This window comes from Lonchura striata, chromosome 1 (genome assembly GCF_046129695.1).
Source record: "Lonchura striata isolate bLonStr1 chromosome 1, bLonStr1.mat, whole genome shotgun sequence".
Lineage (NCBI taxonomy): Eukaryota > Metazoa > Chordata > Aves > Passeriformes > Estrildidae > Lonchura > Lonchura striata.
In genome coordinates, this window is record NC_134603.1 from 126,559,625 (window position 1) to 126,570,654 (window position 11,030).

General features: G+C 53.2%; 1 protein-coding gene across 1 annotated transcript; it reads left to right on the top strand.

Moving 5' to 3' along the window:
* The first annotated feature begins 4,948 nt into the window (after positions 1-4,948).
* On the top strand, positions 4,949-5,518 carry TWIST1 (twist family bHLH transcription factor 1). The gene has a single exon (XM_021538054.3). It carries the CDS (start codon positions 4,949-4,951, stop codon positions 5,516-5,518), a length of 570 nt encoding a protein of 189 aa, XP_021393729.1.
* The last annotated feature ends 5,512 nt before the right edge of the window (positions 5,519-11,030 follow it).

Below are 11,030 nucleotides of genomic sequence, written 5' to 3' on the forward strand. Positions count from 1 at the left end.
ATCGTGCCCTCCGGGGGCCGGAGTGGAATCGTGCCCTCCGGTGTCCGGGGGGGAATCGTGCCCTCCGGTGTCCGGGGGGGAATCGTGCCCTCCGGTGTCCGGGGGGGAATCGTGCCCTCCGGTGGCCGCCGGCCGCACAGCCCGGCCCGGCCCCGCTGAGCCGCCCCAGCCCCAGCCCCGCCGGCAGAGCGCAGCCGCGCCCACCCACGCCGGGCCCAGGTAGGGAGGACGAATGACGGGAGATGCTTGTCAGCTTTTCCGCGTCCTTGGTTGTATGAGCTGCCGCGGTGATAGGAAGGAAAAAAGGTGAAAGAAGAGGAGAACTGGGTCCCGCTCTCATACACTATATATTCATTCTGCCCGTTTGCTGCTGCTGAGCAGAAATTTGTACCAGGGCACAGGGAGAGTTGTCAGCCTGCTTCCCAGTGTGCTTTCTACACGGAGCAAATGACAGCATAAACTCTCGTGGGCAAAGTTGCCAGATGCGCTCTCATCCCTTTTGAAGGGGTATGGTCCTGACCAGGCTTTCACCTAGAATCCATAGGATTCTATATATAGTATACCTGGCCACGGAAACTAGCAGGGAAACTTTGATTGATTTCCATGGTCTTTGCAACATAAAGGTAAAACCTCTGAGAAAACACCCAACTGAAGGTTTCAGCATCAAAAACATGCAGGCAGGCTGTCTCTAGGCATGCAATGTAAGACATTGCTCACTGTTCCAAGGAATCGGAGCAGTGAGTTTTACCACAGTGAGCAGCCTTTGTGACCTAAATTACATGTGTATGTGCTTGCTGTATGGGGAATACAGAACAGCCTTACTGCAATCCAACTGTAATTTGTGCGTATGCACAATCTGTTTAACACATTGATGAGGGGCAACATTGTAGTTACAACCACTAGATCTTGAGTGCACTAGTTCTTAAAGTTCTGCACTGATTTATAAATGGGAAGACAAAATTCGGCCTTTCATTCATTCATTCACTCTTTGAAATCAAGTAAAGAATCAACCTTTTGACCTACTCCCCACAAAATCATGATGTTTCTGCCTGGTTAAGGCAGATATTGCTTGTCCCATCCTGTGAGTGTCTCAACAGTTAATGGTGCCTACAGAAGGGTTGGCATCAAGGTTGGGCCATCCCTTTACAGCTAATTCTCTGTGATCCACCATGACTACAGTGATCATCATAGACCAACTTACTCTTCATTTCTTCCTACCAGGAGTTTGTAATTTATTTAGCTCTGTGTTCACAGCCATACCTGCAATCTAGATGGCTGCTTTACCAGGGTTGTACCTTTCTGCAGAGGTGACAAAATGCTGGAATGTTCTGGGTCCTGCCAGTGTTCCATGCAAGAGTGTTCCATGACATATATTTTCCTGAGCTGAGGCCCAGGGAAGCTTGCAAGAATGGACCTGGAAGTATCTCTAGAAAGGTCCTGGACCTGTTTGCAGTTTTCCTTGCTACTGCCAAAGAATGAAACAGGGTTGAAATTCTGCCCGTGGCGTCAGGAGAGTTCTTACCTAAGCCAAGCCTATGCATAGAGAAAAACAGGACATGATGTCCTTTATCCCATGCTCTAAAGTGGTCTGAAGAACTACCTTAGCTGAGGTTCAAAACAGATGGTTTAACACTGCATAACTAAAATACAATTATTATTTTAGTGTGAAATGCAAGGGCTTCACCTCAATCCTCATCAGAATTGTAGATTTCAAAATAAACCAGAATTTAATTTATTTTCTTTAATCTCTGCTCAGACTTCACTCCCCTTCCCTTCTGACATGTGCTCACACTGAAAAAGATCAACAGTACATGCATGCACACACAAACACATCCCCACATATAAACACACCAGTATGCCTTTCTCTCTCACACAGACCCCCAGACATGGCTCTCTGAAACATCCACCCTCCTCCCAACACAGCTCCACACACTCCAGCACTAGGCAGGTTTGCTGCCTGCCAGCAGGCCTGGGGGATCCAGGAAGACTCCCACAGCCAGCCCAGCCCAGCCCAAGTCCCTCAGGACAGATCATTGCCACCACAGCTTCTCTGGACCCTGCACTCCTGTGTGAATCTTAGCAGTAACATCATAGGCTTATATATATGCCTTTGCTCCTGAGCCCATAATTTGGGAGTCAGAGTTAAACCAAAACCCAAAATGAAGATGATGGAAGGGGTGAGGCAGGGAGGGTTGTCCTGGTTTATGCAGCAGTGTGCAGGTCACAGGTAGAACCACATGAGTCCTGCTAAACACTGCTGGTTTCTTTTGCTGCAGTTTACACAAAGAGTAGCTAACACTAAGCCCAGCCATCTACTATGGTAAACTACTCCTCTTTCAACTCCATTCCTACATTTCTCCATGTTTTCAATTGTTATAAACCATGTAACACTACTTCCCCATCTGTCCTTGACTTCTCCATACACCCTGCTCCACACACCCTCCTCCCGCCCCATGACAAGCAGGTGATGTCCTGCATCCCATTCGAAGTTCAGGTTACCCAGACAAGTTGTGCATCTTGCCAAATCAGCTCAGGATGTGCTGCCCCTCCCTCCTTTCAGGCAGCATCCTGTTCCCAGCAAGGTAATAGCTATCCAGGTTTGGTTTTGCCCTGTGATTTTTATTTTTCTTATAAGAAGAATGAGGGAAGGAAGGTGGATAGGAAAGCAGGCAGGCAGGCAGGCAGGCAGGCAGGAAGGAAGGAAGGAAGGAAGGAAGGAAGGAAGGAAGGAAGGAAGGCCCCTAGAGCCACCTACAGATGCTCATCACTACTGTTTCCAACATTGATTCTGTAATGACACTGCTCAACACTCCCGAGGAGCAGTGAGGCTCTGGGTACAGACAAAATTATTGGTGAAAGGGAGGTGAAAGGAGAGCCAGCTATTCTTACCTTGGGATCAGCAGCTGCTGCCAACACAAGAGAACCCCTGAAGCTCTTAGTGTTAAGCTGAATGAAGAGGCCTGACACAGCAGGGACAAGCCGAAAGCCGAGAAAGCCGTGCAGGCTCACTGTGGGTCTGCGTGCGGCGTGCCTTCCCTTGCCGGCTAAGGCGGTCCCTGTTTTCTCCCCGGTCCTTTTTCCAGCTGTTTGCCAAAAGAGAAGGTTTTGGGCAGACTGCTATGTGCTCGCACCCCGGGATGGAAATCCAAGAAGGAGACCTCGCCGAGAGGGGCAGCGAACGGAGAAGCGCTGGGACAGCTCCGGCGGCGGCGGGTGCCGGACGGCGCTGCGGCGGGGCCGGGGCCAGGGCCGTGGGCGGGCAGCTGCCCCTCGGCGGCGGCCAAGCAGGGTCCTGGCCCCTGCCAGCTCCCGGGATGAGACGCCTCTGCTCGGAGGAAAGGGAGTCAGTCCTCAGGTAGAGGAGAGAGACGACTCTGTTCCCCGGAGAAGATGTCAGCGCTCTTCCACGAGCCTTGTTTTATTTCATGCCTGGGATTTATCGCTCCTCTGCCATTCCGTTTTCCCTGTCCGCCCTCACACCTCAAACAAGCCGGGGAGCTCTGCGCTGCCGGCGCTGCCAGCTCCGCTCCGCACCGTGCCCGTCCGGGCGGTGGCTGCCAGGCCGGCAGCAGAGGAGCGCGGTCCCCACGCAGGGAGCAGAGAGAACTTCGCCCCGTTTACTGATGGATGGCAATTTCTAGCTTTCCCTCCCAGGCGCTCCCCGTTTGAATCTGAGCTGTTGTTTAAAAGACACACCACCTGCTCTGTGCTGCCAGAGAGCGGGGAAGGAGGCACAAAGGCGGGGGATGGGAAGAAACAGCTTTGGCTGCAGACATAGAAGAGAAATTAAAATAAATAATCTCTTTTCCCAGGAAGTGCCGGATTCGGGTGCCTTGTGGGAGGACGGACTGAAGTGAGTGCTCAGGACACAATGAGTGTGGGCAAAGAGGGTCTGTATACCCTCCCGTCTCCCGGTGTGCCGGTTGGTGACGCGGATCCTCCCGGTTGCTCTTAAGCCGAGCTCAGGGACTGGTGCTTATGCATATACGAACCAATACTTGGTTTCCCAGCTGCTTCCACCTCTGAAGATGGCTTTCTCCGAGCTTAGTCCTTCAGCTTGGCAGGACGAGGCTATGCCATCACCCCTCCCCAAGCCCAGAAATGTGCGACTCACTCCGCTAGTCAGATCCCAGGGCGCTCAGTGATTGGGAAGTGCGGCGTGTGCTAAAGCGGGTCAAAATTAGGATGCGCCTTGATGCTGCGCCGCGGGTAATTCCCTTTTCCTCCTTTTTGCTACAAGCCGTGTCCGCTGCGGCGAAGAAAGCCCGAGAGGTGCAGGCTTACCCCGGCCGCTCGGGGCGGCTGCCCCAGCACAGGCTCTGAGCGGCTCGCTGACCCTCCCGCAGCAGCGCACGGGGTGTTGGGCATCCCCAAAACCTCCCGGCCCGGCCCTCAGCACCACCCCAAAGCCGAGCGCTAACCGAAGGAGTTTGAGAGAGAAACCACGGAGAGGGAAACGGAGAAAGAGGTTGGGGTAGAGATGTATGTGAATGCCTGTGGGGAAGCCAGATCACTTGTGAATGGCTTGAAAAAAAATAATTGGGGGAGGGCGTGGAGGGGGGGAAGCGGAAACTTTCCTATAAAACTCAGCAAAAGTCCCTCCTCTCCACGTCAGGCCAATGACACTGCTGCCCCCAAACTTTCCGCCAGCAGGAGCTATAAGAACCTCCAAGTCTTCAACTTTCTCCCAATCCCAGACACCTCGAAGGGGCTCCAAGGAGGGATCGGGAGGGATATTTTTTTTTTGGTTGGCCTTTTTATTTTTTTCCTCTTGGATCCTGATGCCATCCCCCCTCCCCCCAAAGTGAGGTCCTCCCTCCTTCCTTCCCTCCTCCTTCTCGCAGGCCAGCGAAGCAGCCGATCAAGGGGGAGCTGGCGGGTTAGGTGCCCCCCTCTTCTCCCTGCCCTCCCCCCCCTCCCGGCCCGCTTCTCGCGTCTCCCCCCAGAGATGATGCAGCAGGACGAGTCAAACTCTCCAGTCTCCCCCGCCGACGACAGCTTGAGCAACAGCGAAGAGGAGCCGGACCGGCAGCAGCTGCCCAACAACAAGAGAGGGGGGCGCAAGCGCCGCTCCAGCCGCCGCAGCGCCGGCGGCGCCGTCGGGGCCGCGGACGAGCCCTGCAGCCCGGCCCAAGGCAAGCGGGGCAAGAAGTGCGGGGCGGGCGGGGGCGGCGGGGGCGGCGGAAGCAGCAGCGGCGGCGGCAGCCCCCAGTCCTACGAGGAGCTGCAGACCCAGCGGGTCATGGCCAACGTGCGGGAGCGGCAGCGCACGCAGTCGCTGAACGAAGCCTTCGCCGCCCTGCGGAAGATCATCCCCACGCTGCCTTCGGACAAGCTGAGCAAGATCCAGACCCTCAAGCTGGCGGCCAGGTACATCGACTTCCTCTACCAGGTCTTACAGAGCGACGAGCTGGACTCCAAGATGGCAAGCTGCAGCTATGTGGCCCACGAGCGGCTCAGCTACGCCTTCTCGGTGTGGAGAATGGAGGGCGCCTGGTCCATGTCCGCATCGCACTAGCAGGCGGCGTCCCCCACCCGCATCCCCCCGGCAGGAGCCCTAGGTAAGACAGGGACCCCGAAACCGGCGGGAAGAAAGGGGGGAGGGAGGCGAGAGGCCGCCGGCCGCGCCGTGAGCTGAGCACGCGTGGCCGTGGGGCGAGAGGGCCCGCACCCCGCCCGGAGGGGCCTGGCTTCCCGGAGCAGCCGGAGAGCGGGGCGGCCGGAGGTGCCTCTCCCACTCCGGCCTGTCCCTCCTCCTGCGCGGCCCGAGGTGCGCCCCGAGCCCCGCGGGGCCCACGCGTGGCCGGGCGCTGCCGGCGGGGTGGGCTGCGGGCGGGACGCGGCGGCCGCGCGGGTGTGCCCCAGCCAGATGGGGCCGGCCTGAGGTCTCTTCTTCACCAAACGCTGCGGAGCCGGCAGGGCTGCTGGGACGGCTCCTGCTGCCGCCACTGCTGGTGCTGCTGGTGCTGCTCGTATTTTGAAGTGATGTCCTCCCGTTGTGCTGCCCGATGAGGGTTTCCTACCACCCCAGCAGTCCCTTTCCTCGGCCCTGACACCGGGGACCGCCGGCTGGGGTGTCACTCGGCCACCGCACCGCCCGCGCGGCGAGTTCTCCCTTCTCCCTTCTCCATTCCTGCCCGATACGCGTTATTTCCAGAGACAGAGAGGTGTAGGTAGATATTTGTGTAACTTTCGTTTCAGTAACGAGTTTTCCGCCCTTTCTGGGTTTTTGCAGATGACATTGTTCCCACAGAAGGAGAGAATGGACAATCTAGAGACTCTGAAGTTGGATACGATTTTAAAAATATTTTCTAACCAAAAAATGTACCAAGGATTTCTTGGAAATTACAAGAGTAAAATCCAAATTCAAAGCAGGGCGTGGGGAGCACTTAAGGAAAGAGAAAGAGAGAAGGGCTTTGGACAGTGACTACCCTCTGGGCGTCGGTACAATCCACACATCTCTACATTCTGATAGAAGTCTGAATCGTTCGATTTTTTTTTTTTTTAATTTTGACGAAGAATGTTGGAATTGAACTTTTTTTTTCTGTTTGCCCTTTTTTTTTTTTTTTTTTTTTTTTGCATGCATGCATTCCCTAGAGGTCGTGCTTATGAGCCACTGATGAAAGAAAATACATTATTGTGGACTTTCTTCATTGTTGAATGAAACCAAGCAGCCAACCAAAAATATCCCTGTAGAGATGAAAACCTTTTTTTATTTTTTTTTTTAATTTTTTAGGGGGGAATAAGCTGGGATCAAGCTGTTATATACCCGGTTCCTAACTTTTTTATTATTATTATTTTTCCTCTGAGAAAAAAATAAACATTTTATTTATTTATTGATGACCCATGTTAAAATGCAAATAGATCCGGTGTCTAAATGCATTCCTATTTTTATGATTGTTTTGTAAATATCATTGTATATTATTTTTCTGCAATAAATAAAATATGATTGAAATTTTAATAACCTGAAAGTTTGGTCTCTCTGAAAACTCCGGGTTAGAACTGTAGATAAATACCTGCTTGTTGAGCTGTAAAGACACCCAAGAGAGAGGGGGCACTAGTATAAACAAACCAGGCGGAAAAACGCAAATAAACTAGCTACTGACAGACACAGGCACGTTATTTATTGAGACAGCTTTATTATTTTGTGCCGAAACTCACTGCATCTGCAGAGGAAGGTATTGTCTCTTCTCTCTTTCTCTCCCTCTCCCCCTTTAATCTTCACGCCAGGCACGGCGGAGTTGCGCAGGGAGCGGAGTTTGCACAGCAGAGCTCTATCCCTGCCTTCGTGCTTTGCCCTCAGATGTAAGGCAGGAGCGGGCCCGTTCCCCAGCCCCCGGTGCAGGTACTTTTGCTGATATCCCTGAGAAAGTGGCATCGGTTTTAAACAGAGATTCGTCCATCCAAAGGGAAAGCAAAAGAAAGTGAGATTGAAATAGGGAAGTGCCTAGCGAGTGGGGTTTTCCGGTGGAAGTGATGTTTGACTGCTCTGCTCTCTAGGGTTTTATATTATATATATACACTAGTGATCGCATTTTCGTTGTGCAAAGCACGGAGGGATATTCTAACCCACTCTCTTCTCCCTTTCTACGTGTAGAGCGCATATTGTCTCTCTTTCTTTTCACCATACTTTCCGCGGGGTCCTAGTATGCGGCGAGAACTCGAGCTGCAAAAAAAAAAAAGAGGGAATCTGCAGATCTAAGGGCTTGGAAGGAAGGTGAGAAGGAAGTTGTAAAAAAAAGCCAGAAAACATAACAACTCAAACCAAACTTCAGCCCTTATAACCGGACAGCTGACTGGGTCTCTGCTGTCACTTGCTTATCTCCCAGAGCTTGGCAGCCGGGCAGTGAGCGGGGAGCGGCGCCTCCTGCCCCTCCGCGGCCGCGAAAGGTGCGCGGGTGCGCGGGGACCGCTGCCGCCCTGGGAGGTGAGCAGTGCCCTCCGTGGAGACAGGGACTCTGCCGCCCAGTGTCTATGGTAAATGGGATGGGGTACTTTTTCAAGACAAAGCCTGTTTGCATAGCCCATGAGTTGACTTTATTTCCTGTATTTGTTTCCACATCCCCATATTGCCGTGTATTACCCACACAGCACTATTATGAAATCATATCGGGCATATTTTAAACCAGCGCGCAATGTTTACTGTAGAGAGTTCGCAGTGCTTGTTTGCACTGACGGATTAGCAAGCACTTGAAAATTAGATGACGGCCCTGGTGGTCGCAGATCTCAATGATGGAGAGGAGGGGAAGCCGCTGCGAGCTCCCGAAGGGTCGCTGCCTTTCCCCGGCACCCTGGCACCCGCGGCTGCCCTCTCAGCGACTCCGAACACCCGGCTCCGATGCGGTCGGCTGCCGAGGAGCAGGTAATGTCTGCCCGCATTACCTCGGCTGCAGCGAAGGCGAGAGGCACGGGGAGCAGGCGCAGCTTTGGCAGTGGAGCTAAGGGGATTTGGGAGGTTATAGAACGTTTCGGTTGTTCCTTTTGGGGGAGAAATCCCCCTTGGGAGGAAAGGTGGGGAAAACTCCTCGCATTTAGGTAGAAAACAGGTTCCGGGAATGAAAAAAAATAACCAACCAGACAAGATGCTCGATGCTGAAGAAAAGGCGTGTTTTGTGGAAGGGGATTCCTGCGAAACATCAAGGAAGAATCAAGTGCACTGTAAAAGCCACGAATCACACCGTGCTCGGCCTCAGAATTCGGGAGAGGCCCTGCTTGATGGGCTCAAAGCTGACTGGCTCTTTTGCAACCGGCAGAAGCCTCTGGGCCAGCCGCTGCAACACCTTTCCAGCAAGCTGAACACCCGAGTGAGAAAAATCCCCAATTCCTATCCGTGAGGCTCCTGCCACCAGCAGGTCTTCCCTTCTCTCTTCTATGTCCCTCTGAGCGAGTTCCTGCCGGCGCGGCAGCATTCCTGGGCAGCAGCCACTCAGCCAATGCTCTTTCCCGGCTGACAACCGCTACCTCTGTCTCATAAAAAAAAAAAAAAATCATTAAAAAGAGATAAATCTGTTTTAAAACTCAGGGCCTACCCTTTCCTTCGCTGAAACTGGGGACTGCAGATGCCTGGTGCTCCCCGGGCTAGAGCAAAAAACGATTAAGTCAGCGACAGCCTTACTGAAGGGAAAATGAAATAATATGTATATTAATTTGCCTTCTGGGAATTTTAAACACTCTTGCAATCGGAAAATTAACTCTGCCATTGCAAATCCTGATTGATTTCGCTGTTTTCTCAGAGGCATCAATCTGTCCCGCTTATCCGCAAGCTAAGCGGCGCGGGCCCGCGCGGCCCCGGCGGAGCTGGCGGGGCGCGGAGCGGCGGTGCCGGCGCTGCGCCTCCTGCGGGGCGGCGGGCGGGGGGCGCCGGCCGCGGGCCCTCGCGCATTCCTGGGTTTGGCAGGGGCCGCCCCGCTGCTTTCTCCAAGCCGGTATCGGATTCCTCCCCGGCGTATGATTTCACTTGAAGTCCTGCCCAGGAGCCCTTCAAAGTGCGCTCTTGTCCCGCTCCCATGATGTCAGGCGGTTTTCCCTGCATCTGTAATTTTAAGAAAAACAAACAAACGCGCCGTGGGGATGTGGGGGGGAACGGAGGGAGAAGGCGGGGGCACAAAAGTCACAGAAAAGCGCAGGGGGAGAGGGACTCACCTGCGGCGGCGGCGGAAGCTCGGGCACCTGCCTCCCGGGGCGAGCCGCCGCGGGGCTCGGCGACTCCCGGGAACGGGCTCAGCTGCCGGAGCCGGTGCTCCCGCAGTCGCTCTCGGTGGCTGCATCAGCCCGGTTCACACGGCTCTGCCTTCACCTGCCCGCTCCGGCAGGCAGCAGACCCGCCGGGAGGGCGAGAGCACTCCCGCCATAAATTAGCATCTTTGGGAAGCGGGTGGTGGTGGTGGTGACGGCAAATCCAATCCACCCCGTAAAGGGATCCGGGAGGCTAAAGCAAAAGAATAAAAAGAGGCGCACTCATCCACATCCCATCAGGACTTATTTTATTTGCTGCACACATAACCTGCCCGCAGTAAACATGGCACAGGATGTATTTTACATTAACTTCTGCACCAGCTTCTTTCGACTTCAGTCCACTTAATGTTCTTGGCAAATCAAAGCACGTGTCCTTTGAAGAAGGTGTGTAATTGGAGTTTAAGGCATGTATGGAATTCCCAGATGTCTATAAAGTAAGAAGGAGCATTTGGCAGGTCACTTGAAGGTGGAGCAGGTTAAAATCACTTGTAGAAAAGTCTCCCTTTTCTTTTTTAAAGCAAACAAGCCAGCCATTTATAAGGACCAAATGATCGACATTGCGGGAGGCTTACAACGGTTTTACAGAGCAAGAACAATAAAGCTGCGGAAACTTAACGATGATGGTAACACCCGTTTTGAAATTCGAAATAAAACGCAAAACAAAATTAAATATTCAGAACGGAGAAAGAGCTGTCCATTCTCGTAGAAATTCCTTGTCTCCTCCGCCCGCTCGAGAACACTTACATTGTTCTATCTACGTAGTCGTCTTGTCTTGGTTAGCGGACACCTCCGCACTCTTTTCATAAAGAGGTGACGTTACATTTGCAGAAACTTTACAAAAATTCTCTTATTCACTGTATAGACACGGGCAAGAAAATTAGTACTTTACTCCAAAATAATTCAGACGAACCACCATGGGGTAAAGACGGCTACAAAGGTCTACATCGGGAGGGATTAATAACGGCAGAAACAATAACGGAAGTGGTTTGGGACGATTAGATGCTGATCATTTCACTTTGAGAGTATTATAGCATTCGTGCAAAATATTAGCCCAAGCCAGACTCTGGATTCGCTTGGGGTGGGGGGTGGGGGGAGGGATGGGGTGAAAATCCTGTTTGCTGGGCTGCAGAAATCCCAAAGCGAAATACTGCGGTGGGAAGAAGACCCGTTCTGCCCTCCTAATGCAGGGAAATCTGGAGGTGGGAGGGGGCGACATGAGGAAGGATGCTCTTGGGAAGGGTCGGGGTCGCCCCCTCATGATTAGGGTTGCTTTGTTCTTTTCGGGCAGATGCAGA

Bases quoted from the DNA above. Each gene is read 5' to 3' on its own strand.
- TWIST1 (XM_021538054.3), top strand. From the start codon at position 4,949: ATGATGCAGCAGGACGAGTCAAACTCTCCAGTCTCCCCCGCCGACGAC.